This window comes from Astatotilapia calliptera, chromosome 3 (assembly GCF_900246225.1).
Source record: "Astatotilapia calliptera chromosome 3, fAstCal1.2, whole genome shotgun sequence".
In the NCBI taxonomy this organism is placed as follows: domain Eukaryota; kingdom Metazoa; phylum Chordata; class Actinopteri; order Cichliformes; family Cichlidae; genus Astatotilapia; species Astatotilapia calliptera.
Window position 1 is genome coordinate 23,804,945 of NC_039304.1, and position 18,730 is coordinate 23,823,674.

General features: G+C 40.4%; 1 protein-coding gene across 1 annotated transcript; it reads left to right on the forward strand.

Moving 5' to 3' along the window:
• Positions 1 to 2,904: 2,904 nt before the first annotated feature.
• Positions 2,905 to 5,684, forward strand: LOC113019019 (type-2 ice-structuring protein-like). Its single transcript, XM_026162507.1, has 6 exons — positions 2,905 to 2,968; positions 3,048 to 3,124; positions 4,318 to 4,427; positions 4,517 to 4,645; positions 5,104 to 5,212; positions 5,362 to 5,684. The coding sequence occupies exons 2-6, from the start codon at positions 3,064 to 3,066 to the stop codon at positions 5,427 to 5,429; spliced, it is 477 nt and encodes a 158-aa protein (XP_026018292.1). The 5' UTR covers positions 2,905 to 2,968; positions 3,048 to 3,063; the 3' UTR covers positions 5,430 to 5,684.
• The last annotated feature ends 13,046 nt before the right edge of the window (positions 5,685 to 18,730 follow it).

Below are 18,730 nucleotides of genomic sequence, written 5' to 3' on the forward strand. Positions count from 1 at the left end.
CAAAGCGTCATATATTTTGTTACATTTTGTGTTACACTGTAAAATAAAATGAACTGTCTCCATATAATGACACACTTTTAAAAATTACTCTGCTCAAAAGCGATGTTTAGGGTTTTTTTTTATAATTATGTGATCCAAACGATACCTAATAACTAAGACAAATTAACAAGTCCTGGGAAGCTCCTTGTTTCTCTGTTAAGTGAGCAGGAAGTAGTACCTCTCAATGGACCACTGAGTCTATGTTCCAAAACCTCACGTAGGGTTATAGGCACCTCTCAACTGCCAGAAAAGAATGATATCGCAGATAAAAGTGGTTGCTGAATTTCACTGATATTCCACAATCTCTGGTTGCCTCATTACAGTTTTTCTCTTCCTGTTTAAACACCTCTTTAGAGATACAGTGAGTTCAGACAGCCAAAGATATCTTTGTACAGTACAGTTGCTACTCCTTTGTGGTGAGAGGAGATGCCTCCCTTTGGAGATTTTGAGTAACCCGAGGAAGACCCAAAACTCACTTGAGAGATTATTTGCCTGGACTAGCAACATTGCAGGGAAAGAGTCTGTGACTACCCTGGACAGCCTGCCACCACTGCAAAATTAAAATGGATGAATGACTGGATGGACAGACGGCCAAGTTTCCCACTTTATGTGGAAGTAGACAGTAACTAAGGCTACGTTCACACTGCAGGTCTTAATTCCAATTTTTTGATCAAATCCAATTTTTTTGTCTGCTTGTTCACACTAGAAATAAAATGTGACAGCAAACACGCTATAGTGTGAGCCCTCAAAGTGGCCCGCGCCCCAGGTCGGATTTGAAAATATTGGATTTGTGCTGTTCACACTGTCATACCATGATCGGATATGGGTCGCATAGGATCAAAAAAATAAATCAGATTTGATGCGCTTTCGCCTGCAGTGTGAACGTAGCATTAGTAACTCAAAACACATAAGAACATTAAAACAAAAACAAAAAGTGTAATGCAATGTAAAGGGAAAAATTAAAAACAGTATATTTGTCCTTCACATGTAATCTGCATTCTTGTGTCTATTTGTTTAACTTACAAAAAGTCTCACTGCTTTTTAGCATTAGTATCCTGTCCCATGCAAACATACTTTCTGCCTCACTCACGGCCCAATGGGTGTCTTTTCAAAATTGTGAAGGACCTCGCTCACAGCATCTCATGCTACACCAGAGTAATTTGATCAATTTTTATTGATCAAAAAAAAAATTCTTCCTTTTTTTTCTTTCACTATCTACTTTGCAAATGACTTATTTTTTTACACACTAGGTGTAGGGTAAAAAAATCATTCTAGTAATGAAAAGAAAACTGAGGGCGTACTGTTGAAACTCCACTTCTTTATCACATACTGACGTATGTCTGAGATTAAATGCACAGATAGGGTAAGTTCACTGCTCTACCGAGCTGCTCTAATGGACACAGTGAATGGATGGATTAGCTTGAAGAAGAAGGCGACTTGTTAGCTAATCAATCCAATGACACTTCACCTACTAGTGATGGCCAGAGGGGCCGATGGTGCAATATGGCAGCCTCGCTTCTTCATCAGTCTGCCCCAGGGCAGCTGTGGCTACAACTGTAGCTGCCTCACCAGTGTGTGAATGTGAGAGCGGATGAATAGTGGAATTGTAAAAGCGCATTGAGGGTCTCAAAAAGCGCTTTATAAATGTTATAAATATTATTATCTCTCATCCAAGTGACTCCACTACAAAAGGTGGATGAAATCCTGCTTTGTTAACTTTACCTTCTTTCTATATCTTCCTCTCGTCCTTTGTTTATCAGGTTTTCCTTTCCACATCTTATCACAATTCAGAATCCCTTGCGTGTATTCTCCGCGTGACAATGGCGTTGCTGATAATTTAGCTTCCATTACACCCAGACAGGTCAGTTTCTGGCCTGATTATAAATGCACAATCATAAATGATGGTAAAGTCAGTTTTAATGCGCTCCAGTATGAGTATGTGTAAGCACATTGTGTCGGCCAGATCCCGGCCATACCACTTTTGCTATGTGGGATAAAGAGTAACGGTGGTGTCAAGTGGTGGCAACACTTTCTTGGCTTTTTTTAACCACGAGTAATATTTTATTATATAATATTAGAATGCTAAACACTGACAGTAACACTAGTTTCAATGTATATTAATCTTCCTGAGCACAGTTTCTCACTTAACACACAAGCTTTGTCAATTGTCCTGTAGTTTTATATCTTTGTTGAGCTTCAGTGAATATGTGATTTTAAGTCAGTAGTTATTATTTTGGTTTTGGTTGGGAAAGAAAGAAGTGTGATGAATGTTTAGCAAATTATGTACGTGTCAGTTTTTTCAGTGTTAGTTCCTGGTTATGCAAATATGTAAATATAAACGGTATTAAAACGCTGGTCTTAGAGAAGTTCAGCACCTCCACACTGGACAGTTGAAGCTACCAGCTGATACTGAAAAGAAATAGGAGAAGATATTTGATGAAAGATTTTTAATTTTGTGATTAATGCTTAGTTGTAGCTTCATTTAAAGGAAGAAGAGGTTATGAATTGGAGCCAACACAGGAAGAGAGATTGAAGCCATATGTGTAGAGGAATGCGGTGACATACGACACTTCCTCTTATTCTTACAGACAAGCTGGTGTTCTCTCTCTCTTTCTCTCCTTTTATGCAATGTCTGCATTTCTGTACATACTACCTCCTTTGTCAACAGGCAAGCTAACGGTCTCTTTCTCCTTTCAAGGAAAATTATCAGTTCCATACATGCCACTCCTATTTTTGTGGAGACTTGCTTTAAGTATAAATAAAGGACGTTCTGGATGCCCTGGGCGGTTTTTCTGTGTCTCATCTGTTGTGCACGTCAGTGCAAAGCAGATCGGACCGTTGACTGCCCATGCACATGTAAAAATAGATATCTGAGTTGTGAGTTTCTTTATCTTCTAAATAATTTTCTCTTCACAATATTCTTCAAAAGGTTTGTGACAGACTCCCAGATTATCTTGTGTCCTTTCTTTAATGAACTGCTAGACATTTTAGATTTTCTTTTTCAACAGAGATACTAACATTACCATGAAGCTGCTGACTGTGGCTGCACTTATTTGTGCAATGATGGCTCTAACCATGGCTGTTGGTGAGTATTGCAGCATAATCTATCTATCTATCTATCTATCTATCTATCTATCTATCTATCTATCTATCTATCTATCTATCTATCTATCTATCTATCTATCTATCTATCTATCTATCTATCTATCATCTACATACACTGATGGATTACAACAATAGTGCTTACCCAGCTCGACACATGTGCAGTCGTCATTGTGGTCACATAACTTAAACAGTCCTGTGTCTGACTGCTGCACTTTCACAACCTTAAATAAACCACTAATTTCACTGAAATGTAGGTCGCTTCTCTCAGACTCATCTAGTGGATAGTAGAGTCTGCAACTTGTAGTACAAAAGATGTATTAAAGTGTCTTGCTGTTATAAAATCTATACTTAAATCACAAGTAGACCATGCTTTTGTGATCCGTGTCCTTCATTGTTGGAACAAATGCAATAATTGCAGAATCACTTCCTAAAACAGATTTTCAAAGACTTGTTTCTGACTGATTTTACAGTTATTATTGACAGTTTGTGTTTTGAATGTTGCTTCTTTTTTCCTTTCTTGCTACCCACCTTTGTTTAACCACTGTTTGACTTCCTGTTTTATTTCACATTCCTTTCTGCTTTTGGTTGTTTGTTAAAGCACTTTGTAAACTTTTTTAGGGCAACACACACACACATATGAATATGTATATATGTGTATATGTATATGTGTATATATTTATGTATATATGTATGTATATATGCATATATATCGCCTCTGTCAGTGCGCCCCAGGGTGGCTGTGGCTACAATGTAGCTTGCCATCACCAGTGTGTGAATGTGTGTGTGAATGTGTGTGTGAATGGGTGGATGACTGGTTGTGTAAAGCGCTTTGGGGTCCTTAGGGACCGCTATACAAGCGTTATACAAATACGGGTCATTTAACATTTATGTATATATATATATATATATATATATATATATATATATATATATATATATATATATATATATATATATATATATATAGCAAGATGCTAGCAGGCAAGGCATACATGGAACGTGTGTGTGTGTGTGTGTGTGTGTGTGTGTGTGTGTGTGTGTGTGTGTATGTGAATCACTTAACAAATATTTCACTGTCTACTTGCATGACTTGTCAGTGATTGTTTATATCATGATTAAAAATACAAAATCTGTCAACCAGAGATACATGTACAACTATTCATTTGCTCCCAGCCAACAGTCACCTGGTCAAGAGGTCCAATGGTTGTCCTAATGGTTGGACTCGCCACAGTGATCGCTGCTTTTACTACGTTCCAACAACCATGAGTTGGACAAGAGCTGAGGTGAGTTTCTTTTTCTTTTCTGATTAAACCACTTTTAACTGTTACTAATTACATTAAAAATTTCTGCTCTCTGTCACTCTCCACTGAAGAGAAACTGCTTGTCCATGGGGGCAAACCTTGCATCAGTGCACAGCAGCAGTGAGTACCAGATAATTAAGAGACTGACTGCCCATCATGACTACCCCGGAACTTGGATTGGAGGAACTGATGCACCCCAGGTATTTTGTTTATTATTAGACAGTATTTGTTAGGTGTCTAATAAATTCAGTCAGAACCACTGTAGTCAAAATTATTTTTAAATTTCCACCTGCAGTGATTTATATCTAATGGTATGGCATGGCTATGAAGGTACCTGGTCTTTTCTGTACACATGTTGGAAGCCTAAGTCAGGGGAAGGAGTTAGTAGACAAAACACCACAGGCATAAATGATAACCTATACACTATGTCAAAAATATATGAACGGCAGACCTGGGGTTTAATTGGATTTAAATATGGGTTGTAGACAATAGTGAAACTACCAGTAGACTAAAGGAGCTTAAAGAGCATGCCCAGTGTGAGAATTTCCAGTTTTTACATAGAAGGTTGCGTGCTCAAAGTCAGATGATCTGCTAGAACTGTGGCTATGCTTAACATTTTGGCCGCCCTGAACTAATGTGTTCAATTTCTGTCTTCTAGGAGGGTATTTGGTTGTGGAGTGATGGCACCAGTTTTCACTATTCACACTGGTGCCCAGGAGAGCCCAGTAGTTATCGCAATCAGCACTGTATTCAGATGAATTATGGAGGTAATTTAGAAAACAATAATTAACATGATTGCTTAATGTGTTTGAAAGGTTTACGTGATCTAAGATAGAAGCCATAAAGGCTAATTAACTAGAGTTTAGGTTTTTGACTTTTTTAACATTTTACTGACTTCTACTTGTGAACCTTTCAGGTTCCAAGTGCTGGGATGATCTGCAGTGTGATGATCATCTGCCATCTGTCTGCGCCAAGAAAGTCTAATGTTTCTTGGACTGACACTGATGTATGATGGTGTTTGTGTTTCGCTAGCTCTTACTTTATTTTATTTCGCAGCATTATATTTTTCCTCTCTACAGCACCCAAAGAAAATGAACAATCAACACAAGTTGGGCTGTCATTAAGCCCATGTGACTTTAGTGGGAGCAGACTTGTTACCAAAGGGTTGATTTTACATTTTTCTTCTGCAAAGAAAACTGTTCTCTTCTTTCTTTAACATTGAAGCGTCAAGCAAGCATATCTCTGTGTTATGTCTTTTGTTTTGAGGTGTATATACATATTTACCAGATACATATATTAATATTTGTCTACTCTTTTATACATGTGTTAGTTCAATTACCAACTTTTTAAAAACTCATCACACATTCAGCAAACCTGGGGAAAAAAGTGCTAAGATTTGTTATACAAGTTTGCATTACCCATGTATCCTGCAAGCCCATAGATTTATATATGTGTCTCCATAAGTTGATTCTGTTCATCTGGACGTTGCTACGTCCAGATGAACAGAATCAACTTTTGGAGATGTACTTACCTGGATGATTGAGCATGCATCAAGACGTTTATATATCTGCTGTCAGATTAAGTGGGCATGTGCTGACAATTTCATCTATTTTTACTATGCGATTTCCTGTCAACAATATTCCTACTACAGCAGTCCTATCTATTTGTGAGCCTTTCTATATAGCTAAAAATGAAAAGAAATTTGTATACACAGTTCAATAAAGAGCATTACAATACAAAGAATTGTATCTGTAGCTTACTCTGTGTACGTGTGCCCATCTCTGAGAGCACAGAAATCATAAATTGAAACCCAATATCCATCATAGTGAGGATAATAAAAGACGACAAAACTCTGACAATTTTAGGCAAATTTTGGAGTGTAAATAACAGTTAAATACACAAAACACTTCTGTGTTAAAACATTTAATCAGGCTAAAATACAATTTAACAAGCCTAAGCAAGACAACAACAATGGAGACCTAGAGTATATTAAAAAGCAGGAAAAAAACTCCTGGGTCCACTCTACTAAATTGCAGACCCCATACTCAGCCTGTTCTCACTCCTGGGTTATGGATGAAATCCAGCAGAATGACACTCTGCTGTAATAGACGTTCCAGCCATGTATTCCAGCCCGAACCCTAAACTTATCCCTAACGCTAACCAGTGCTTTAATGACGTTAGATAGTGTTTTCCAAAGTGATCTAAGTAAAATGAATGTACGTGTGTAGATTAATTCCAAACAGTTCTCATGTTTAACCCAGGCAAGGAGTGACTGACTGAATTCAGGCCAATCTTTTTTTTTCTTTTTTTCTTTTTTGCCTGTCCCGTTTGACTCTTGCCAACAGAATTATTGTCTAAAGGCAAAGAAAGATGCCCAACGGATTTACTTTACCAAATGGACCATCCCAGCCTTGCCGTAATCGTCTATTTGATTCACCTTTTATTGTTTATTTTATTTTATTTTCACTTCCTAAATATGGGACAGACATGACTGGGGATAAGAAAGAGGGGGGAAAAACAGCGGAGAAGAGGGATGGTGATAAAGGGCAAAAAACAAAAACCAACAAAATAAGCAGACAAAAAATACATATATCAATCACCTGGATCACCTGTTGAGAAAGAAAAAAGAGAAAACAAGCAAAAAAAAAAAGAGAGCAATATAATAAACAACATCATCATGATAATCTATGTGAATATAACCTCCAAACCGTGGAGGGCCTGAGATGTCCCCAGAGAGGTGGCGTCTGATACCCGACCTGACATATAGAAACAGACATACAGGCACACACAGATGCAAACATCCATTCCCACCCTCATGCTCTCATATGCAAATACTCAGCACTCATGTGAGAAGACTCCAAACCTCACTCTGCCACTGTGGGATAAAATTGAGGCACAGGCAGCCAGAGGGGGGCAGAGGGGGGGATGCCTGACTTTGACTATAGTATATACAGTAAGGTATAAACGAGAAGGTATAAAATGTCACTGTATGTGTATTTGTGTGAATGTGTATATCCATCCATCCATCCATTCGCTTCCGCTTATCCTTTTCAGGGGCGCTGGAGCCTATCCCAGCTGTCTGTAGGGCGAGAGGCGGGGTACACCCTGGACAGGTCACCAGTCTGTCGCAGGGCTAACACACAGGGACAGACAACCATTCACACTCACATTCATTCACACCTAATGGCAATTTGGATTATCCAATTAACCTATCCCCACAAACTGCAGGTCTTTGGACGGTGGCAAGAAGCCAAGGCAGAAGAATGTGTATAGATTTTTTAAAATTTTCTTCATGATATAACATTGTTCAGACATGCCCTGTAAGGACAAAATCATTTCTGTGGGAATTTCCATTCAGATTATGTCCAGTTTATGTCCGCATAAATTTAAAGCATGAAAGGTGAAGAGAAAATCTCCGTCCCGGTTTCCCTCCAAGGCGTGAGCACCGATAAGCAGAGTTTTGTCCTTTCCTTATAAGACTCCTAATTATTCAAAGTAACACTCAAGTATGCCGTTCAGCTGGGTTAGTTACAGCGCTGGGAGTAGCTTGGGAGAACAAGGAAACACAGACTGCTTCAGGTTGCCTTCCCAAACCAACTCAAAGGTTTATTCAGTACAAAACAGCTTATATAGAGGAAAAAAAGGTTCGTGTGTCAGCAGGTTCTCAGTTCAAACCGGTACAGACCAAATAAGGAAACGTCTTCCTGCCTTGTGAGCAGAGAAGTATCCTTTGTATAGTTCAGCTCTTCAGTTACAATTTATGATCATCCCAGCAAAATACACTCCTAGACATAGAATACAGAGTTCTTTCATTAGTGAATTCTGAAACAAACCACCTGGCTTTTTAACAAGCTCTTTTCTAAAAGATAAGGAAGGGAGGATGGGAGTAAGGAAGTGGTCTCGTCTCTGTGGTATTTTCGACCTTGGGGTACCAGCCTGTGATTCTTACACATCAATTCTTGGGTCAGAGAGAAAGAGAAAAACAACTAGTAAATGGGCCTTATTGAGTAACAGTTTTCCTGTATAATATCACAATAAAACAATATCCTGTAAATGCTACCATGGTATCAAAATATCACAACAAAAGGCACTCCTTAACTTTCATAAAATCATAATCCCGTGCATATCTGACGTTTTAACCAATCAGATCACAGATCGAGGAAGCGAAACTGATGTCATTGCTGATCATTTCTGAAAGCAGACTGGACAGACTGCATTCACTCATGGAGTAAGAGGCACAAACACACCTGAAAGTGGCTTCATAGAAGAAGAGGACACGCTTCACTCAGCTGTTCACACAGTCGGTGATTCTGCTTTGATGTGTGACCGATATGTCAATTGAATAACCGGGAAGTTTGAGTGCAGAAAGAAGCACACGGAGAAGACTGGAGTCTCTGAATCTTTCTCTTTGAGACTGTGGACCTGCTGTTATGTATACATAATGAGGATTTCATGGAGTCTTTTCTCTCTGTGGGATGTGATCATCTGCTTGAATTTCTCTAAAGGCGAATACATGTTTAATTTTCACTGCATTTGACTGTTTCTAAATCATTTAGCTGCTTAAATGCTAATGCTGCTGCTTGTTCATAGCACAACATTGTTGAGTTTGTAATCGGGTAGCGGAGGCGACGTCTGGGTTCAACACTTTATTTCAGGCTTTACAGTGGCACTCCATCTTGTTACCTTTACTTTCTTCTTCTCCCCTCTCTCTTATCCAGCCTCATTAGCGGCACCCCTGGTCTGACAGGTTAACAGCATGTAATAATTTTCCTGTATTATAGAACCTTGTAAACACAACAAACATGCAAACAAAATGAGGAAGCACATGCTCTGACACATTGTGGCATTGCACACAGTGTTTTTAACGGCTTTATGAGCAGAAATGCAACACACCCGGTTCCTTCCTGAAGCTAGTTATCAGTTGGCACATTGATCTCACTACAGTCAACATTTAAGAGTTGTTTAACTCGAACTGCTAACATTTTATCGCCTCATACTAACCAAACAAGCTAAATAAGAACAGATTGTTATTCTTTAACATTTCATCACAAGTGTCGCAAAAGATTTCTTTTACTTTATTTTCAGCAGCTGTTTTCACTTTTTACCCTCCCAGTTTTCTGGATTTACATGATTTACATTTTTCATCAGCTGTTGAAACTTTTGCAGATAAACTAAACACAGCAAAAACAGTTCTAGTGTAACATGTTACATATTTTAATAATAAATGGCTCTTAAATCATGTTAGAATAAAGAAACCAATCATAAAGTTATTTAGGTCAGGTGATGACTGTGTGGATGTGTCACTGGGAGTGGAACTGATATAGTCTCAGTGTGATAATGATAAAGGTGAGAGGTCATCCCTTCTTGTTTTGTCAGTGTTTGTCAGCAGTTTGATTGTCTCTTTGGCTTAATTCTGACCCGCGTTTCTGGATTTACACAGTTGTGTAACAGATGAAATGTTCTGTTTTACAGATACGTCACACGGGAAGTGAAACCTCAGTTTTACAGGTAAGAACATGGATAATCTCCCTGAAATTGTTTAAACAGGCTTTCTGTTGACAACTTCACTGAATCTTTTATTTGTTTAACTATATGTTTATATTTTTTTTCTTTTTACTTGGTTGTGACTTGTTGTGTCTTTTGGCATCATTATGTCTTTCTTGGCTATTATAGGACTTACTTTTCTGGTTTATTTTACTTATTTAGGTGTAGTTTGTGAATATCTCTGAAAGGCTTAAGAAATGAACCTTACTTACATTTAACCCTTAGATGCACAAATGACCCCAGGGGTTGTTTTTCTTCAAAATCTTTAAAATGAAAAATTGTAATATATTCATATTCCAGGTATTCCTCATAAAATATGTTTGTAACATGAGGCCATTTGCATTTTTATTTATTTTTTCATTAATTTTTAAAAAAATGCAGTTTTTGTATCACTACCCCACTCTTCCACAAGTGGGGTCAAAAAGGACCCCAAGCAGTTCCTGTGGAATCTTCTATGAAACTTTCATTCTTAGCAACTCTGACTGTCCCACTTACACTTCTGATGGATCAAGAATTAATTTTTACACAGTAACATACACGATTTAAAGTCAGGGCTGCACATAAGTGGTCCGCAGGTGCGCATTCGCTGTCAAGATAAAAGTATTCCCGGAAATTCAGAGAATACGAACTTCTTTTGTGGTGGAGGAACACCAAAGTAATTGCTTACGGAGCTTGCTTCTTCAACATCTTTAAGAGTTCTGAACAAATGTCTGTCCTCCTCCAGAACATCTAATGTACGCAAACGAGCGTCCCAACTTCTTATCTGGTGTGCGTCTTTTACTTTGACAGCAAATGCGCACCTGCGGACCATTTACAGTGGGGCAAAAAAGTATTTAGTCAGCCACCGATTGTGCAAGTTCCCCCACTTAAAATGATGACAGACGTCAGCAATTTGCACCAGAGGTACACTTCAACTGTGAGAGACAGAATGTGAAAAAAAAAAATCCATGAATTCACATGCTAGGATTTGTAAAGAATTTATCCGTAAATTAGGGTGGAAAATAAGTATTTGGTCACCTCAAACATGGAAAATCTCTGGCTCTCACAGACCTGTAACGTCTTCTGTAAGAAGCTTTTCTGTCCCCCACTTGTTACCTGTATGAATGGCACCTGTTTGAACTCATCATCTGTATAAAAGACACCTGTCCACAGCCTCAAACAGTCAGACTCCAAACTCCGCCATGGCCAAGACCAAAGAGCTTTCGAAGGACACCAGGAAAAGTATTGTAGACCTGCACCAGACTGGGAAGAGTGAATCTACAATAGGCAAGCAGCTTGGTGTGAAAAAATCAACTGTAGGAGCAATCATCAGAAAATGGAAGACATACAAGACCACTGATAATCTCCCTCGATCTGGGGCTCCACGCAAGATCTCATCCCGTGGGGTCAAAATGATCATGAGAACGGTGAGCAAAGATCCCAGAACCACACGGGGGGACCTGGTGAATGACCTGCAGAGAGCTGGGACCAAAGTAACAAAGGTCACCATCAGTAACACACTACAACGGCAGGGAATCAAATCCCGCAGTGCCAGACGTGTTCCGCTGCTGAAGCCAGTGCATGTCCAGGCCCGTCTGAAGTTTGCCAGAGAGCACATGGATGATACAGCAGAGGATTGGGAGAATGTCATGTGGTCAGATGAAACCAAAGTAGAACTTTTTGGTATAAATTCAACTCGTCGTGTTTGGAGGAAGAAGAATACTGAGTTGCATCCCAAGAACACCATACCTACTGTGAAGCATGGGGGTGGAAACATCATGCTATGGGGCTGTTTTTCTGCCAAGGGGACAGGGTGACTGATCCGTGTTAAGGACAGAATGAATGGGGCCATGTATCGTGAGATTTTGAGCCAAAACCTCCTTCCATCAGTGAGAACTTTGAAGATGAAACGAGGCTGGGTCTCCCAACATGACAATGATCCAAAACACACCGCCCGGGCAACAAAGGAGTGGCTCCGTAAGAAGCATTTGAAAGTCCTGGAGTGGCCTAGCCAGTCTCCAGACCTCAACCCCATAGAAAATCTGTGGCGGGAGTTGAAAGTCCGTGTTGCTCGGCGACAGCCCCAAAACATCACATCTCAGATATAGAGGACCCAGACTATTGTCGTCCCCCTCCCCCCGAACAAGACTAGTCAGATACAGAGGAGTCCTCTGAAGAGGAAATGGATATTGAGTCTAACAGAATGAGCCCCTCTTACTGCTCTGGCCACAATATTCTGAATTAGTCGGCCAGGGCTTGCACCTGGGTTTAGTACTGTGTCCCCAGTAAATTCATGGAAGATGTTCATGTGTGATAATATAATAGAAGAGGTGCTGACATGCACAAACATGGAGGCATGAAGAGTAGCCACAGACAGGGGAAAAGAGTGGAAAAATGTAATCAAACAAAAGCTCCTGGCCTTCATTTGATTGACCATTTTTGCAGGAAGTGAGAAGAACTGGGATGTACCAGTCAGTGTGTTTTTTGGGAGTCCTCTGCATAACCCATTGTACAAGGCCACTATGTCAATTCAAAGATTTAAAGATATTCGCAGTTTCTTGCACTTTGATGACAAGAGGACCAGAGCCTACTGACTGAAAACAAACCACATGGCAGCTTTCAGCTACATATGGGGCCTGTTGCTGGTCAACTGCAGGCAGAAATTCATCCTCAGTGATTGTGTTACAGTGGATGAACAACTTGTGCCTTTCAGAGGGAAGGCCCAGCTTCTGCAGTATATGCAGAGCAAGCATACAAAAGTGATACAAGCGATAGAAAAACTGCAATTTCTTAAAATTAATGAAAAAATAAATAAAAATGCAAAGTGCCTCATGTCACAAACATGTTTTATGAGGAATACCTCAAATATGAAAATATAACAACTCTTTGTTTTAAAGATTTTGAAGAATAACAACCGAGTTTATAGCAAAATGCATTGTTTCTATTTGGGGTCATTTTGTCTTGTTCAGTGGTGGTCATCTTTCAGCCTTTCTTACCTTGGCCATGTCTCTGAGTATTGCACACCTTGTGCTTTTGGGCACTCCAGTGATGTTGTAGCTCTGAAATATGGCCAAACTGGTGGCAAGTGGCATCTTGGCAGCTGCACGCTTGACTTTTCTCAGTTCATGGGCAGTTATTTTGCACCTTGGTTTTTCCACACGCTTCTTGCGACCCTGTTGACTATTTTGAATGAAACGCTTGATTGTTCGATGATCACGCTTCAGCAGCTTTGCAATTTTGAGACTGCTGCATCCCTCTGCAAGATATTTCACTATTTTTGACTTTTCTGAGCCTGTCAAGTCCTTCTTTTGACCCATTTTGCCAAAGGAAAGGACGTTGCCTAATAATTATGCACACCTGATATAGGGTGTTGATGTCATTAGACCACACCCCTTCTCATTACAGAGATACACATCACCTAATATGCTTAATTGGTAGTAGGCTTTCGAGTCTATACAGCTTGGAGTAAGATAACATGCATGAAGAGGATGATGTGGACAAAATACTCATTTGCCTAATAATTCTGCACTCCCTGTATGCAGAGTGCTCAGAATTAAGGGATGCGTCAGGTGGGAGCTCACCACAGCCTCGTTTTGCCCTTACATTGTTTTTGTAGCTTCAATATGGGATATTTGTTTCCTGTGGCTTTTCAAGCTGCACGTGCTGCACGTGCTGCACTGCTGCCTGCTCCTTATGCATTGCTACGAGTTACGCCATCACCTGGCCGAGCAGCTGAGCTTGCTCTGTGGGCTGCAGGTCCGACATGCCCAACGGATATTTTGGTATCACTGTGATAGAAAGGACCCAGAACACACTGTGTTGGAAGGAGAAATAATTGATTTGCAAAGGTTCTTTTTCACTCCTGACAGCTTTACAGTTGTTGCATTGCTGCTTGACACACACAGGTCCAGGTTCCAGCTTCACTGATATACAGAGGGCTTAGCCACCTTTCCAGCTTCCTGGCACTGTCCCTTGAACCCACTTCACCATCCCTCCTCTTCAGTGGAGCTACAGACCACAACTCCCCAACATTATTCTTACACAATAAGTTGAAATTAAGACTTGTCCCTGTTCAGACAGTGAATGGACTGATGTCTTGTTCCAAAGCCTCACCGAGCAACAGTCCTCATTACTTGATCAGTATCCAAAAAAGCCAGTTTAACAGCTGTGGTTTTATTTGCAATGTGTCAACTATGTGTCCCCCCAAACATCTCCCAGTGTCACAGTGGATCAGGTCAGGAGACAACTGAGGAAGCTTCGCCCCAGAAAGGCAGCAGGCCCAGACAAGGTGTGTCCTAGGATGCTAAAGGCGTGTGCTGCTGAACTTGGGGAGCCGCTACAACGAGTCTTCAACCTCAGTCTGCGACTGGGGAGAGTGCCCGCCCTATGGAAGACATCCTGCATCGTCCCGGTCCCCAAAAAGAACCGGCCCAATGAGCTGAATGACTTCCGACCGGTGGCACTGACGTCACATCTTATGAAGACTCTAGAGCGGCTCTTCCTCAACCTCCTCCGACCACAGGTACAACATGCCCAGGACCCACTACAGTTTGCATACAAGGCGGGTGTCGGAGTGGAGGATGCCATCCTGTACCTCCTACACAGAGCCCACTCACACCTGGATGGGGGAAAAGGCACGGACAGGATCCTGTTTCTTGACTTTTCCAGTGCCTTTAATACCATCCGGCCCTGTATGCTTCAGGAAAAACTGAACAGGATGGAGGTGGACCCCTGCTTGGTGGCTTGGATCTCCGACTACCTCACCGACAGACCACAGTACGTCAGGCTGAAGGACATCACGTCTGACACAGTGGTCAGCAGCACAGGAGCACCACAGGGAACTGTGCTGTCCCCTCTTCTCTTCACCCTGTACACCTCTGACTTCTGCTACAACTCTGAATTATGCCACATTCAGAAGTTTGCAGACGACACAGCCATCATGGGGTGTATCTGGGATGATCAGGAAGAGGAGTACAGAAGTCTGGTGAGGAACTTTGTCGCATGGAGTCACACAAACCACCTGCAACTCAACACCTCAAAGACTAAGGAACTGGTTGTGGACTTCGGGAGGTCTAGAGCAGGTCCACTGCCAGTTCAGATAGAGGGGGAGGAGGTGGAGGTGGTCAACAAGTACAAGTACCTCGGGCTGTGGGTGGACAATAAACTGGACTGGTCATGCAACACAGAGCACCTGTATAAAAAAGCCCAAAGCCGACTGTACTTCCTCAGGAGGCTGAGGTCTTTTAACATCTGCAGGAAGCTCCTGAGGATGTTTTACCAGTCAGTGGTTGCTGGAGTACTTTTCTATGCTGTGGTGTGCTGGGGGAGCAGCACAGCAAAGAAGGACTCATCCAGGCTGGAGAAACTGATCAGGAGGGCTAGCTCTGTGGTCGGCATGAAGCTGGACACTCTGGTGACAGTGGCAGAGAAAAGGACATTAAAGAAACTGATGGACATTATGGACAATGCCAGGCATCCTCTGCACACGGCCATTAACAACCAGAAGAGTCTGTTCAGTGACAGGTTGCTTCTCCCAAAGACAAGAACTAACAGACTTAAAAACTCCTTTGTCCCACACGCCATCAGACTGTTTAACTCCTCTCTGGAGGGGAGAGGGAGGGGAAACAGGAGGACAAAGGAGGGGGGAACAACTAAGCTGTAGTGCCTCTTCACCTCACTGTGCAATACCTTTTGTGCAATACTTTTGTAAATAGTCAACAGTGCAATAGACCTTAATACTTGAAATGTGCAATTCATTCACTTGTATTTTTATTTTTTATTCCTATTTATTCTATTTATCCCCTTCGTATATTTTATTTATATTGTCTCTGTATTTATATATGTGTGTATATATATATATATATATATATATATATACATATATATTTGGAAATCGAATTTCCCAGAGGAACCCACCCGAGGGATTAATAAAGTTCTATCTAATCTAATCTAATCTAAACTATTTACAGTGTGACTTTTGTGTCTGAAATCAGCAAAGAAAACAGAACAGCAAGGATTTAAAAACAACTTTTTGTAAGCAGTACAAATGCATGAGTCTTCCAATATAATCGAAATTATACCTGAGTTCTTGTTTCTTTAAATTACTAGTGACATATTAACATAAATTGGTGGAGAAAACAAGTAGCATTCAATACCCATTGGTATTTATTTAGATTATTTTTCTCCAGTTGATCTTTCTTACTTAACTTCAATAATTACTTCCTCCAAATCATCAACATGTATTTTAGACCCCATTCCTACAAAACTGTTCAAAGAAGTCCTGCCATTAATAAAAGAATCTGGAAAAAAGGAGAACGCATTTGGAGGAGTCTATAAATTGGGACAGCCTTCGTTGCATCGCTGTGACATAATTGGCCTTCAAATGTGGCCTCAGGAGGATGCAGCCTATGAATTTGGATACCCCAATAGTTACACTGTAATAGGTCTAGGCTCCTGGAGGTTCCCATGATTCAGTGTTTCTTCTTCATTTTTTTCACTTAATATGTGTTTTTGCACCTCTTTTTGCATTTATATATTAGTTACTATTAATCTCTGGCTGTCTTCCATAGCGTGTTTGTGTCCTGTCGCCTTCTTCCTGCCCAACCAGTCATGTAGGAGGGCCCCTCCCTGAGCCTGGTTCTGCTGGAGGTTTCTTTCTGTTAAAATGAAGTTGTTCCTTTCTCGCTCATACAGGGTCATATGTTTGTTGCAGTTTTCTCTGTTTTCTTTTTATTAGTGTAGATAACTTGCCTTGAGGAAACTGTTGTTGTGATTTGGTGCAGTATAAATAAAATGAATTAAAAATTGAATTGGCAGCTTTAGACCCAGCCCCCAGACAAACCTTCACCAGTGAATTCCTTCGTGGATCTTAAGTAGGATTTTCAACCATATATGCAGCTCTAGCCTCTGCCAGTACTCCTGTCCATGCCCAATCTCCTGGCCCATTTTTACAGACTCTCCATGTCTGCCAGTTAGATGGATTTGTGACAAAGCTTGATTTCATGTTTTCCTTATCCCTGCAAAATGAACTTGTTGTATAGTTGGATACATTGTCAGCCATGTAAGTGGTGGATAATGGCAGATATGGTGCTATCATCAATTAGCCAACAGTTTTGGTTATAACTTGAAGAACTAGCCGATTTCAAAACATCTTTCATAACTGAAGTTCAGACATAGTTTCACAAGAGTTATGGCTTCATCTATGACTGAGCATTTTTAACCACAACTGCTTTGGTAAATGCTTGATCATTATCAGAAATTCTCTTTCTGTCTCTCCCTCTCACACTCTCCAAACTTTCAGAGGTTTATGGACTGTTGTTAAAAGAAGGCTAGAGTGGTAAACATGGCACTGTCTAAACGTTTATGAGACACGTTGTTGGAATCAAATTCAAAATGTGCTAATGCATCTCTTAAATGAATGTATTACCCCGTTTCAAACATTTGACATATTAACCCCTCATAATGTAACATACTTGATACATCTGTTTTTGTGACTTCTATATCTTGAGTGTGATAGTTCTATGAGAGAGGCGTTTGTTGTATAAGTGGTTGCTGTATTTATGTATTGTAGTTGTCCCAGAAGCTTGAATATTGGATGAACCTGTGAGGCCAGCTTGTTTTACTATTTTGTAGGTTTCTACCAACACTACTGCTAATATTTCAGTCATCCCTTGCTTTGACTAATTCTTTAGATCTAGTAAAGCAAAATGAAATCTATAAGATTACTATTTACTTATAAATACTCAAATCTTATCCAAATCTTGTCTTACTGTGATGCTTTTTGTATACTTTGAACTGCATACATTAAACTGTTGTAGCTATTTCACACAATAAAGCAAATGATACATACAATCCTATATTTATTAACTACTAGCAGTAATATACAACAGCAGGATCCATGATATTGTGAAAGTTCATTTACACATAAGGAGCAACAGACATCTTTCTGGCCATGACCTCTGTCTTCCTTGGTTTTTCGAGAAAAGGCTTCTGTAAAAACTCCCATATTGCAGTGAATGTAGTAGTTTCATTTCTTTCTTTCATGACCATCAGAGGCATACCCACATAGCAGACAGGTCTGGCCCGGATCTGGTGTCAAGCTGGCACTTCTGACTGACTGGTGTCATGGCAGGGTGTATGTCAACCAGGTGTGGGCCAGGTCTGGCAATGATGACACTATTTATGTTCCCATTTTCCTATTTTAGTTAGAAGACCAAAATGCCATGTTGCAATACTATAGTATACTATAGTAGCCAATGTTTCAAATGCAGGCTTGAGAGTTTATGAGTGGTTTGTGAGTTTACACTTTATCCAAAACCTAGTGAGGGTTTACTCATGTTTACCACTGAGTGACTGTAGCTCAGGAGGTAGAGCAGGTCACCTACTGATCAAAAGGTTAGTGGTTCAATCCTTGGCTCCTCCAGTCTGCATGTCAGGAGTGTGAATGCATATGAATGTAGTTAGGAAGCAGTCAGCTTAAAGAAAGTCTGTGATTGGGTGAATGTGCCATGTTGTAAAGAGCACTTTGAGTAATCCGGGAGAGTAGAAAAGTGATATATAAGAATCAGTCCATTCACCGTCTGAACAGAGTTTCGTCATGTTACTTTTGCACAAAATAAATGGTGAGATATGCTGAGATACCAAAAGCTGCAGTTGCTCTGATATCACTAGAGGTGAGTCATTCCCCAGAGACTCCCAACTTTACAGCAGAAATTTGCTCATGGTACACCAGAACTGCAGTTCCTCTAATGACCACTTGAGAC

Bases quoted from the DNA above. Each gene is read 5' to 3' on its own strand.
- LOC113019019 (XM_026162507.1), top strand. From the start codon at position 3,064: ATGAAGCTGCTGACTGTGGCTGCACTTATTTGTGCAATGATGGCTCTA. The intron at 4,428-4,516 runs GTGAGTTTCTTT...TCTCCACTGAAG, and splicing joins TGAGTTGGACAAGAGCTGAG to AGAAACTGCTTGTCCATGGG. The intron at 4,646-5,103 runs GTATTTTGTTTA...TCTGTCTTCTAG, and splicing joins GAGGAACTGATGCACCCCAG to GAGGGTATTTGGTTGTGGAG.